The sequence below is a fragment of the Physeter macrocephalus genome, chromosome 11 (genome assembly GCF_002837175.3).
Source record: "Physeter macrocephalus isolate SW-GA chromosome 11, ASM283717v5, whole genome shotgun sequence".
Classification (NCBI taxonomy): domain Eukaryota; kingdom Metazoa; phylum Chordata; class Mammalia; order Artiodactyla; family Physeteridae; genus Physeter; species Physeter macrocephalus.
Window position 1 is genome coordinate 160,047,433 of NC_041224.1, and position 14,133 is coordinate 160,061,565.

General features: G+C 36.3%; 1 protein-coding gene across 7 annotated transcripts in view; it reads right to left on the bottom strand.

Annotated features, from left to right (window-relative positions):
* The window catches only part of DIO2 (iodothyronine deiodinase 2), a 122,202-nt gene that overhangs the window by 57,465 nt on the left and 50,604 nt on the right, over positions 1 to 14,133 (bottom strand). For 4 of the 7 annotated variants that reach the window (XM_055088658.1, XM_028496244.2, XM_055088659.1 and 1 more), the window contains one exon: positions 11,269 to 11,360. The exons of 1 other annotated variant lie outside the window; for it this stretch is intronic. In XM_055088658.1, the coding sequence (XP_054944633.1) occupies positions 11,269 to 11,299 (31 nt within the window). In that variant the 5' untranslated portion in view covers positions 11,300 to 11,360. Of the gene's footprint in view, positions 1 to 2,407; positions 2,488 to 11,268; positions 11,361 to 14,133 lie in introns of those variants that run through there. 2 more of the 7 variants (XM_055088660.1, XM_007118520.4) reach the window with 2 other exon arrangements.

Consider the following 14,133-nt stretch of genomic DNA (forward strand, 5'->3'; position numbering starts at 1 on the left):
ATATAAATGGTTAAAGTCAAGATAATATTTACTTAGATATTCACCCATGCTAAATGTTTAATCTTGAAGAGAAAACACAAATCTCATATCTGTGCATGGAAGATACCATTGAAGGCTAAGAGCCATTACTCTCTTGTTTGCTAAGAGAATCCTGATTTTATTCTTGTGTAGGAGAAGAAATGTGTTCAGAGAAGGTAAGAACGTCCTTAGATCATTATTGTTCTAAATCAATCATGGTAATTCCGTTCCTTTTTGCCACTCATTTTGTAGGAGTGGACATCTAAGCTAGTTCTAGCCAATGTGACATAAGAATTCAGCTCTGAAGGGAGCTTCTGAAAAATATTTTCAGACCTGATAAAAAGAGACGCCAAAAGAGAAACTCTTATCTTGCATTTAGATGCTGCTACGTGAGGTCATGTTACCTTAAGCTGCAAAAGCCAACGTATGAACACAACAGGAAAGACCTAAGGACAAAAGCTATCACACTAAGGGTGGAAAGATGGAAAGGTAAAACCCTTCAGTGAAGACATCCTTATAATACTGAATGAATCCTGAAATTCACCACATTAAGACTTCTTGTTTAGTGATACAACACATGCTTTGTTTTGTAATTTAAGTTACTTTTTAAAAAACAGTATTTATTTTTGGCTGCGTTGGGTCTTAGTTGGGGCATGCAGGATCTTCACTGAGGCATGAGGTATCTTTCATTGTGGCACGCGGGCTTCCCTCTAGTTGTGGCATGTGGGTTTTCTCTTCTCTAGTTGTGATGCATGGGTTCCAGAGCATGTGGGTTCTGTAGTTTGGAGCACACAGGCTCTCTAGTTGAGGCACGCGAGCTCAGTAGTTGTGGCGCGTGGGCTTAGTTGCCCCCCGGCATGTGGGATCTTAGTTCCCTGACCAGGGTTCGAACCCGTGTCTCCTGCACTGGAAGGTGGATTCTTTACCACTGGACCACGAGGGAAGTCCCTAAGCTACTTTTAATTAAATATTCTGTTACTTGCAGCTGAATTTATCATAACTGTTATAACTAGTTAGGTATAAGACATCACTTCCAGGAAGGGTCATAAACCCTACATCTACTTTGCCTTTAGCCTACTCTTTTTCTATATTACTGTATCTTTCCATCTGGAACTACTTTCCTCTCTTTCTCCCCTGAACTACTGGCAATATCTCCTCCTCTGTAATGCTGTCCTACATTCCCCTGCAAGAATGGAATTACTCCATTATCTGTTTTTCTATATAATTTAGTCACTATCAGCATTATTGCTATTATCATACAATTATAAACATTGTATCATGCAATTTTAAACATTATATGTGTACTCTGTGCCAGACATGCTAAATGCTTTATATGTTTTACATGTATTACATCTTGTGGTAGATTATATTATTTGTTCCTAAATATTTATTGGCTTCTCACTCGTGCCATGCTCCTAGATGGCAGAGTATTCTTCCCTATCTATCTATTTGGGGCTTGGCCATGTACCTTGATTTGGCCAATGAAATCTGGGTAAACCAGATGTACTATATGTCTGAGCAGAAGCTTTACATGCCTACATATAGTCTGGCTCTGTCTCTCTTACTCTTGTCTTCACCACAGGAACAGGATGTTCAAACATGCACCCTTAACATGACTCCCAGAATGAGAAGACATGTAGAACCCAACAGAGACCAACCAAGCCCAGCAAAACAACAGATAATCTGCAGCACTCACATAACAAGAGAAAGAAGCACAAGTTGGTTTTAGCAAGCCACTGAAATATGGGGCAAAAGCTAATACAGTACCATTTAATCTAAAACTCATAACAGTATGAAGTAACTATTATATTATTATTATCCCATTTAACAGTAGAGGAGACCAACTCCAGTTACAGGACTTAGATTCTTCCCCCCGATAATATAATGCACATCTGTTTCTCTTCCACTAGACAACTCTTTAAGGATAAGAACTATATATATTTTTTATCTTTCTTTCCCCAATACCTAGCACGTTGTCTACTCAATTAATTATGCTGTTGTAAAGAGGAAGTTATGATTCTAATACATCCCCATTATTAACACATCTTCATGATTCTTACATTTTATATACCCTGATACCAGTTGTTTGCTATTCACTATTTACTCTCCATTGTCCTTTGATTTTAAAATACAAAATGAATCCTTTGCATTTTTATTTAAATAAATGAAATAATCTGTATGGCAGTCCTACATCTTAATTTCTTAGAGCACATGCCATGAAAACAAAAATCTCAAAAACTTATCTGGATAAAAAGTCACTTATCTATTATATAATAAAATATATTTTTAGAAAATTGCTAGTCTACTTGTTACATAGGTTTGTGAGAAGAGATATTGAACAAAAGAAGACACTGTGTACATTGTTTTAAAAAAAATTAACAATACTCACCGAGTAACGTTTGGCCAAATTTCTGGGCACCTCGTGGACCAGTCAAGTTGACACAGAAAATTACCCATCACACCGGATTCCTTCATTTAACAAATATGTACTCAATGTGTTAAGTGTCTACTCCATGCTTTAAATCTGTCAACAACTCTGTAGTAACTAAAATTTCACCTTTCAACAAAGAATTTTGATCTTAGAAATTATGTTATCCAACTGAGTCATTTATACAGGTAAGAAAATTAAGGCCCAGAGATATACCATGTTGCTTGCTCCAAGCAACATAATTTTACTGGTAAAGGTAGAGGTAATACTAGATCCAAGGTCAAAAGCAAATGTTCTTTTCATTATACTGCACAATTCTACTTCTCCTTCTCTATATTAGATTGTGAATCCCAATCCCAGAAGGAAAAAAAAATTAATAGATACAAATACATACATAAGCCTTGTGGAGTGTTTATCTTGTTACAGATACATACATATAAGCATTTATGAATACAGGGAGACATAAAAGCTTTATGATAGCTTCCAAGCAATAGTCAAACATATTTTAGATATAAAAAACAAGATTCTCAAAGATAAAAATGCATCCTTCCTAGTTTTTTTATACATTAGAGAGAAATATAATAAAACACCCAATTTCTGCTCCTGAATAAAGCATTTGAGAAGTTTAATTTTTCTTGCTAACATCCAAGTAACTCAATGATGTTCATCTAAAAATGAGGGCAAAAGGTATTAAATTCATCAGCATATAAATGACTTTTCTAGAATGTAAAGATGGATCACAGTAAAAGACTTCCATGGTTTCAAATGTTATTACTTACGAAGGAAAAATAAAGTCAAGTTTTTCACACTATCGTTTACAAACTATTTCACCAGGGCTTCCCTGGTGGCGCAGTGGTTGTGCGTCCGCCTGCCGATGCAGGGGAACGGGGTTCCGGGAGAGGTCACAACAGAGGAAGGCCCGCATACCACAAAAAAAAAAAAACAAAAAAAACTATTTCACCAAACTGTTCTTGATGTTATCATTTTCTGTTTCATGATTTCCCCCAGAGAAACTAACTATAAAATAATGTTTGTAACTCAGTATTCTTCAGAATCTTAACACATTTCTTCTCTCATTGTTTCCCTAAACAATCCTGTTAGCAAAAAAAAAAAAATCATTGGTAATTGACTCACACCAACAGAATACAAGTGCCACCAGCTCAGAGTGAATTTCAAAATGGCTGTTATCCTGTTTCCATTCTACAGGAAACATGATATAATCATGAAGAGAGATTACACTAGGAACAAATGCCACCAAATGCTTATATACTCTAGTTGCTTTAATTTTAGTACCTAGATAGTTCTGGACTATCATTTTATGATCTCTTATGAACTGTTAATGAAAGTATATGACCAGTCAAAAATCTCTCATAAATTGACCAAAGTTCAATTATTTTTTAATTTATTTTTTAAATTTATGTATTTATTTATTTATTTTTGGCTGTGTTGGGTATTCGTTGCTGTGCGAGGGCTTTCTCTAGTTGCGGCAAGAGGGGACCACTCTTCATCGCGGTGCACAGGCCTCTCACTATCGCGGCCTCTCTTGTTGCGGAGCACAGGCTCCAGACGTGCAGGCTCAGTAGTTGTGGCTCACGGGCCTAGTTGCTCTGCGGCATGTGGGATCTTCCCAGACCAGGGCTCGAACCCGTGTCGCCTGCATTGGCAGGCAGATTCTCAACTACTGCGCCACCAGGGAAGCCCCCAAAGTTCAATTATTTATTTATTCATTCATCAGTTTACTCAACATATCTATTGTTAGGCCAACAAGGATCAGATGCTAAGCCTGGTACTATCAGATATTTTGGAAGCCAAATCATAAAACTTATTAGATATGAGTGTAGAAAGAGCAATTATATGAATCAGTTATGGCTCTTACCTTTAAGGAGGAGGGCACAGTATGTGGGAGACTTAAGCAAACTAGAGTGCAGGTATATCAAAATAATCTATGGAAGCAAGGTGAGAGGACAGCTAGCTACCTGACAAAGATTCAAATGTCTACTCAAAGGAGATGACATCTTTATCCAGCAATGAAGAGGGATGAGGTTACTACTGAGAGTGTGAAAAGTATTAAAATGTCTAGAGATATAAAATAACAATATAGTTTTTGTTTAGTACTCAATTCTTATGTTCAAAAAGAAAGTAGTGTGTGTGTATTAAAGATGGGACTGGAAAAGTGGGTTGGGGCTAATCTATATGCTGTGATGATATATTTAAATATATTCCTTCATCAGTGGGGTTAACACTGAAAAATTTTACACTGTAATGTGACAAGATCAATAATGAGTTCTCAAAAACAGTAGAAGGAGGAATTAAGGGAGACCTGAGTCAATGATAATAGTTTCGTGAATATTATAATAACCCAGGAAAGAAATGATGAGCATCTGAAGTAAACAATGGAGATGAAAAAGTGGGATTCAGAGGTACAATTGATCCTAAGTACTCACAAGGTCTGCATTTGCAAATACACCTACTCACTAAAAATTTTTGTAACCCCTAAATCAATACTCGTGTCCTTTTTTCATTCACAGACATGCAGAGAGGTGTGAAAATTTGAGTGGCCCACTGTGCGTATTCCCAGCTGAGGTCAAACAAGGTGATGCTCTGCTTTCCTGTTGCAGTTTTTATACTGAAAACAAGTGTCATTTTTATGGTCCATTTAGTGCCACATTTTTCACATCTTGGTGCTTTTTTTCTTTTCTTTTTTTTCTTTTTTTTTTTTTGGTGATTTCACCATTTAAATGGCCCCCAAGCATAGTGCTATTTAGTGTTCCTACGAGTAAGAAGGTTGTGAGGTGCCTTATGGAGAAAATATGTATGTTAGATAACTTCAATCAGGCATGAATTATAGTGCTATTTGTTGACCGTGAGTTCAATGTCAATGAATCAACCATGTATCTTAATTAAGGTGTCTTTAAACAAAAACACATGAAACAAAGTTATGCATTAATCAGTTAACAAAAATATTGTGATCAGAGAGGCTCACAGGTACCTAATCATGTATTTCTTCTATGAGCAATGGTTCAGTATTTGCTAATTCAGTGTCAAAGTGACTTTATAGAATGTAACTACAGTGAAGAGTGAAAATAAACTTTATTTTAGAATTTATAGGATTCAATGGCTGGCTGGATGTAGGGAAGAAAGAAGTCAAGAATAAACATTACTCTTTTTGCCTGAGTATCTGAGAAGATGGTGATGCTATCACCTGAAATAGGGAGACAAGAGATGATCCAAATTGTAAGAATTGGCATTGACTTAAATTTTGAATAGGTTGAACTCAAATATGTTCAATCTAAGGGACACACAGATAGATTTTAAAAGCTTTTGGGCATAAAGGTACGTGCCTCAAGAGTGAGGTCAGAGCTGGTGATATAGACAAGAAAGTCAGCAGTATGGAGAGAAGGGTTGTAGTCAAAAAGTAAATGGGATCACAGAAGGAAAGACACATAGTAGAAGAGAAGTGGGGTTGAGGAAGACCAATTCTCCCTGTAAGAGTAAGCAGAAAAAAATCAGAAAGGGAGCCTAAGAATAAGCAATAATTTATGAGGAGAACCAAGAGAAAGGGAGAAACAGAGGGCAAGGAAAGAGTTTCACAAAAAGGAGTAGGCTACGAGGACCAATCCTCTAGGAGAGTCAAATGGCAAAGAGACTAGGAAGAGACCACTGTATCTTTGGTGACATTAGTGAGAGGAACTCCAGGGAAATGGTAGGGAAGAAGCCAGACTACAATGGGAGGAGGAGGAGGTAAGGAGGCTGGCCCATCAGCAAGGAAGAAGAGACAATTTGTGTTTTCAAAGAGTTTGGCAGTAAAGGAAATAAGAAAGACTAGGTAGCTTCCTGTAAATAAAGAAGAGAGGAGTTCATGAGGTTCACCTTCTCTGATCATCTGGAAGTTTTATGTAAAATAAATGTATTCCTTTAGCAATGATGTCTAGAAAACTGGATTTAAATTACAATTTCAATTCTAATTTTCTAATTGCTACAATTTACCTGAAGCTAAAATTGCTGTTCATCACTCATTCAAGAAAATTTTACTGGGACCTACCATGTGTCTGGCATTATTCTAGACACTGGGGATGTAGCAGTGAATGAAATGGACAAAAGTTTCTGTCACCATGGAGATTATATTCTAGAATGCCTTGTGTCAGGAAGAGAAATGACATTATCCAAGTCTAATACAAGCCAATGGATGATATATGGAAGTCAGAAATTTAACAGAAAATGATAAACAAAATAAAGAAAGGGTCTTCTAGAATCATGTTAGGAATGGGAATGAAGTTTCCCAAAATCACAATAAACAATGACAGGAATGACCTTACTATAACACCAAATGAAAATAACAATTGGAGAACACTTCTGGCAGTTTTGTGGTGAATGAAATGGCTGGGAACGTTGGAACTCTACTTGCTCATTTGAAAACTATAATTTTTCAACCGGCACACAAGCCTTTTGAAGTAGCAACTAAGTATTATATTCCTTTGGCAAACCCCCAATAACCCTAGGATAGAGATGAATCCATCTAATTAAATACCTCAAGGGCATCCTTATATGCCCCTTAAGGAGAGCTAAATAAGAAGTCTCATGATGATTCTTGTTTAAAATCAGAGAGATTCAGCCATTCTAGAGTGTATGGCCCTGGGGCTGAATTCTAGTGTGCATATGAAAATGTGCCTTCAACCTTTAAACTGTTTGCCCCTTGAGTGATAGCTGAGGATAGACACAAGACTGACAGAACTGTTAATGGATTTTGTAACATGATTGAGTACCTAGAAACACATTGCAAATAGTATAATGCTGTTTGGCAGTTATAGCAATACATAATGATGGATTTGTAGAACTTATATGCACATGTTATCGACCTATACAAATAATTTGATATGCAAATAATCATTTTTTTGTTTGGATGCATGTAATTTTAATCCTGGGAATCCCTAAAGATCAAAGTGCTACTAAAACACTTTACTAGTTAATTCATAATCTACTCATTTTGAACTTGTCATCAGAGAAAGGCTAAAAAAAGGAGAAATTGTATATTAATCAAATCACTAAAATACATGGTACTGCATAAGTTCATGTTTGACTAGAAAATATACATTTTACTGAGTACCTTATTTTTATCAATCCTTAAACAATTAATGTATTATGCATTTTTCTTATTCATTCACTTTTTAGGAATTTAGCAAATTCCTAAATGATCTCTGAAACACTTTAGCTACCAATTGTGTAGTACATACTTGGAATATATAAAACTAAATTTTTTATAGAACTCAAACTTAATACTTATCTGACTGTCTCTCAATTAATCTGAATAAGTACAATTTAATGTCATTTCTATTTAGCTTCCAGTTAACAGGACCCAATTTTTCTACATATCCTGTATAGCACTAGATAAATAATTAAATTTTACTAGTCAGTATCAGTAATTTTACCCATTTGAGATTTCAAAGTGTTTTGATTTTCCTTCTCCATAAAAACAGGCCATCGAAATTACTTACATCAGTAAAATGGTTGTCAAAATATTTCAAAAGCATTAAGCTAGATTTTTAACTTTGAAGACAACTGTTAATTTATTCATACCAGGACACTGGAATCTTGATGCTAACAGTTGTCTTTTGAAGTGTTTGCCAGAAAACCAAAGTGGAACCCAGACCAAAAATCCACTGTTTTATTTATGAATATATCATGTGAAATACGAATTTAGATGTAAGGTAAAAAAATAAAGGGAATTTTTAAAAAATCTGAGTATCAACCTAACTAAAAGTAGAGAGACCTAGATATGTGTGATACAGGCAAATGAGAAGTTATTTGGAAGATGCTATGAGTTGATATGGCTACACACCTACAAGAATAGCTAAAATGAACAGACAGGAAAATAAAATTGGTAAGACTAGCGAGGACACAGAGCAAACACAACTCACACTGCTGATGGTGTGTAAACTGATACAACCACTTTGGAAAACTGCTTGACAGTATCTATCTAGCTGAATATATGTAGACCCTATGGCTGAGCAATTCTACTCCCAGGTGTGAACTCAAAAGAAATGCATCCATATGTTCACCAAAAAAAAAAATAAAATGCACAATGCATTACAATATTCATAGAAGCACACTTCACAATTGCTCAAAACAGGATACTCCTCAAATACCCATCAATAGTAGGGTGGATATATAAGTTACAGAATATTCACACAACAAAATAGTACGTAGCAATGAGAATGAACAATCTACAACTACAGACAACAATAGAAATGACTCTTACAAACAAAATGGGTTATATTATTCAATTTTTATCCAGTTTAAAAAAAAACAGGAAAATCTAATCTATAGTTTTAGAAAACATGACAGTGGTTACTTAATGGCAAGTGGATAGTGGATAAAAAGTTACATGGGTGGTTTCTGGTATTTCTATTTCTTGACTTGAGTGTTCATTATAAAAGTGAGTTCAGTTTATGAAAATCCACCAAGCTATATAATTATGTTCTGTGCACTTTATTAAAACTTAAACTATTTTTAGAGCACTTTTAGGTTCATAGAAAAATTGAGGGGAACATACAATGATTTCTCATACACCTGCTAATTCCACATATGCACAGCTTCCCCCATTATCAACATCCTCCATCAGAGTAGTACATTGATTACAATTGATCAACCTACACATCATTTCATCCAAAGTCCATATTTTACATTAGGGTTCACATCCTATGGATTTTGACAAATGTATAATGTCAAGTATTATGTAATGTATGTCACCATTACAATATCTACAAAATAGTGTCACTGCCCTAAAAATCCTCTGTGCTCCACCTGTTCATCTCTCCCTCCACTCAACCCTTGATAACCACTGATCTTTTTACTGTCTCCATAATTCTGCCCTTTCTAGAATGTCATATAGTTAAAATCATATAGTATGTAGCCTTTTCAGATTGGCTTCTTTCATTTAGTAATATGCATTTAGATTGTCTTCATGTTTTTTCATGGCTTGGTAGCTTATTTCTTTTTACCACTGAGTAATATTTCATTGTCTGGATGTACCACAGTTTATTTATCCATCCACCTACTGAAGGACATCTCGGTTGCTTCCAAATATTGGCAATTATAAATAAAACTGCTATAAACATCTATGAGCAGGTTTTTGTGTGGTTTTAAGTTTCAACTCCTCTGAGTAAATACCAAGGAGCATGATTGCTGGATCATATGGTAAAAATATCTTTAGTTCTGTAAGGGTAGACAAACTGTCTTCCAAAGTGACTGTACCAATTCTCATACCCACCAGCAATGGACAAGAGTTCCCATCCAGCTTTTGATGTTGTCTGAATTCTGTATTTTGGACATTCTAATAGGTGTATAGTGATATTTCATTTTTGTTCTAATTTGCATGTCCCTAATGACATATGATGTGGAGCAGATTCTCAAAGGCTATTTTCTGTTTATTTTTTTAGTGAGACACCTGTTCAGGTACCCATTTTTTAATCAAGTTGTTCATTTTCTATTGTTGAGTTTTAAGGGTTCTTTGTGTATTCTGGATAACAGTCCTTTATCAGATATGTTTTTGCAAATATTTTCTCCCAGGCTGTGGCTTGTCTTCACAAGCTCTTGAATCTGTGTACTTTCTACTGTTTATATTATATCATTTATTTTGTATTTAGCAGTTTGCCTTTGTTATTGAGCCATATATACATAATATAAAATATAAGATTTTAACCATTTTTAAGTGTATAGTTCAGCTAGCAGCATTAAGTACATTCACACTGTTGTGTAACCTTCACCACTCTCTATCTCTAGAAATTTTTCATCACTGCAAACTGAAACTCTACACCCATTAAACAATAACTCCTCATTCCCCCTTTCTCCAGCCCCTTGTAACCACTATTCTGCTCTCTGTCTCTACGAATTTGACTGTTCTAGGTATAAGTGGCATCATCCCATATTTGTCCTTTTGTATCTGACTTACTTCATTAGCATAACATTTTCAAGGTTCATCCATGTTGTAGCAAGTGTCAGAATTTCATCCCTTTATAAGGCTGAATGATATTTCATTATATATCATCATTTTTAAATGTCACATAAATGCTCATTACATCAAAGCCATCAGGCCAAACATCCTTGGCCAGTTAGCTGATAACTTGTATAATAACATGATCAAACTGGCCAGAATAAGTAAATGATGTGCATGATCACCTCCATAATATTATTTAAGAGAACTTAGAGTGTTCTTTATGCCCTCAAATGTCTTCCTACCACACGTCCGATGTTATTTAAAATTCTACACAGGCTATTTCTAAACTCCAATATTCCTTAAAAAGAGTAACTTATTAAGACAAGACCATCATAAAATGGTTTAAATTCCCTGCGTCATTTGTGACAGGGGAGACTTTGAGAGGAAGGGAAAGGAAACATTTCTTTTGCTTCTAGTACATTGTGACACTGTGTCATTTAATGTTCATACCAGCTCCATAAAATAGGACTGATAATCCTCTTCTTGAATATGAGGAAATAGAGATTCAGACAGGTTCAGCAACTGGGACCAGATGAACAACTTGCACGTGGGAAACTGGATTTCATTTTCAGGTCTCAAGCTTTCTTACTATACCATGCTGCCTACCAGGAAGTGATGTTATTCATGAAAGAAGGAAAAGAAAGAGAATACCAAAGAATAACTCTATTAACTACATAATTTTGTCCAAAGCTAGCCTAGGTTGTCAGTTCAACTGATTTATTTCACTAGAAGCTGTTCTTAATCATGAAATGACTGATGTGAAACACATCAGAACTAATTTAATAATGTGGTCCATACTGAACTTTCCCAACTAAAACTAAAGACTTACCAGGAAAAATAAAAATGCTTGATTGCCTCATTTAAGGACATCCTCTGCCTCTAGCTGTTATGTCCACAGTGGGCTCTGTAAGTTTTTTTTTCCTATGGATAGAGAAAAAAATGCCAAGCATACATTTTGTAAGTCATTTCCATGTTTAAAATCCTTGCTCTTAGGAATTTCTTCCTGAGACATTAACAAAATTATTCTTGCTGGTCTTTAAGAATATTTGTCAGAGTATATGGAGACTAACTGGTCACTATCCTTCAAATACTAAAAGAGTCTCAATGAGCTTTCATTCCCCAGGTAATTCTAATGTCTTTCATCCTATTTCCTAAAATAGTCAGAATTTTCTTAGACATTAATAAGAAATGTCAAGACTGAGAAAGCAACAATTTATCTGAGGCTATTTAGTATCAGCTATGATCCATAATTGGCAAGTATGTCTGCTAATATTCAGCATAAATATGAAAGCAGCTTTATTAGCTTAGTGCACACTAAACTGAAATAAAGTAAACAGATATTTATTAAAACATGGGAAGACAGTGCTATATTACTGAGATTTCAAAACATATCTTACTCTAGTGCTTTAATTTTATAGACTGAATTATATAGAGAGATACAGCTAGAGGCAGGAAGAGGTAGACATAAACACAGATATAGAAACAGAGATGGTACTCCCTCTTGTGAGAGCACCAGAATTACGAGTAACTGCTGAACAATCATCGAGAGGAAGACACTGGAACTCACCAATAAAGGTACCTCACATCCAAAGACAAAAGAGAAGCTGCAGTGAGATGCTAGGAGAGGCACAATCACAATAAAATCAAATCCCATAACCGCTGGGTGGGCGACTCACAAACTGGAGAACAGTTATACCACAGAAGTCCACCTACTGGAGTGAAGGTTCTGAGCCCATCAGGCTTCCCAACCTGGGAGTCTGGCAACAGGAGGAGAAATTCCTAGAGAATCAGACTTTGAAGGCCAGCGGGATTTGATTGCAGGACTTCGACAGGACTGGGGGAAACAGAGACTCCACTCTTAGAGGGCACACACAAAGTAGTGTGCACATCAGAACCCAGGGGGAAGGAGAAGTGACTCCATAGGACACCGAAACAGACCTACCTGCTAGTGTTGGAGGGTCTCCTGCAGAGGCAGGGGGTGGCTGTGGCTCACCGAAGGGACAAGGACACTGGCAGCAGAAGTTCTGGGAAGTACTCCTTGGAATGAGCCTTCCCAGAGGCCACCATTAGCTCCACCAAAGAGCCTGTAGCCTCCAGTTCTGGGTTGCCTCAGGGAAAACAATCAACAGGGAGGGAACTCAGCCCCACCCATCAGCAGACAAGTGGATTAAAGATTTACTGAGCTCTGCCCACCAGAGCAACACTCAGCTCTACCCACCACGAGTCCCTCCCATCAGGAAGCTTGCACAAGCATCTTAGATAACCTCATCCACCAGAGGGCATACAGCAGAAGAAAGAAGAATTACAATTCTGCAGCCTGTGGAAAGAAAACCACATTCACAGAAAGATAGACAAAATGAAAAGGCAGAGGACTATGTACCAGATGAAGGAACAAAATAAAACCCCAGAAAAATTACTAAAAGAAGTGGAGATAGGCAACCTTCCAGAAAAAGAATTCAGAACAAGATAAAACCCCAGAAAAACAACTAAAAGAAGTGGAGATAGGCAACCTTCCAGAAAAAGAATTCAGAATACTGATAGTGAAGATGATCCAGGACCTCGGAGAAAGAATGGAGGCAAAATCAAGAAGATGCAAGAAATGTTTACCAAAGACCTAGAAGAATTAAAGAACAAAGACCTAGAAGAATTAAAGAACAAAGAAACAGAGATAAACAATACAGTAACTGAAATGAAAAATACACTGGAAGGAATCAATAGCAGAAAAACTGAGGCAGAAGATCGGATAAGTGACTTGGAAGACAGAATGGTGGAATTCACTGCCACGGAACAGAATAAAGAAAAAAGAATGAAAAGAAATGAAGACGGCCTAAGAGACCTCTGGGAGAACATTAAACGCAACATTTGCATTATAGGGGTCCCAGAAGGAGAAGAGCGAGAGAAAGGAACCGAGAAAATATCTGAAGAGATTATAGTCGGAAACTTCCCTAACATGGGAAAGGAAATAGCCACCCAAGTCCAGGAAGCACAGAGAGTCCCAGGCAGGATAAATCCAAGGAGAAGCACTACGAGACACATAGTAATCAAATTGACAAAATTTAAGACAAAGAAAAATTATTAAAAGCAATAAGGGAAAAATGATAAATAACATACAAAGGAACTCCCATAAGGTTAAAAGTTGATTTCTCAGCAGAAACTCTATAAGCCAGAAGGGAATGGCATGAAATATTTAAAGTGATGAAAGGGAAGAACCTACAACCAAGATTACTCTACCCAGCAAGGATCTCATTCAGATTTGATGGAGAAATCAAGAGCTTTACAGACAAGCAAAAGCTAAGAAAATTCAGCACCACAAAACTGGATCTACAACACATGCAAAAGGAACTTCTCTAAGTGGGAAACACAAGAGAAGAAAAGGACCTACAAAAACAAATTCCAAACAATTAAGAAAATGGTCATAGGAACATACATATCAATAATGTGAATGGATTAAATGCTCCAACCAAAAGACACAGGCTCGCTGAATGGATAGAAAAACAAGACCCATATATATGCTGTCTACAAGAGACCCATTTCAGACCTAGGAACACATACAAACTGAAAGTGAGGGAATGGAAAAAAATATTCCATGCAAATGGAAATCAAAAGACAGCTGGAGTAGCAATACTCAGATAAAATAGACGTTAAAATAATGAATGTTACAAGAGACAAGGAAGGACACTTCGTTCTTCTTAAT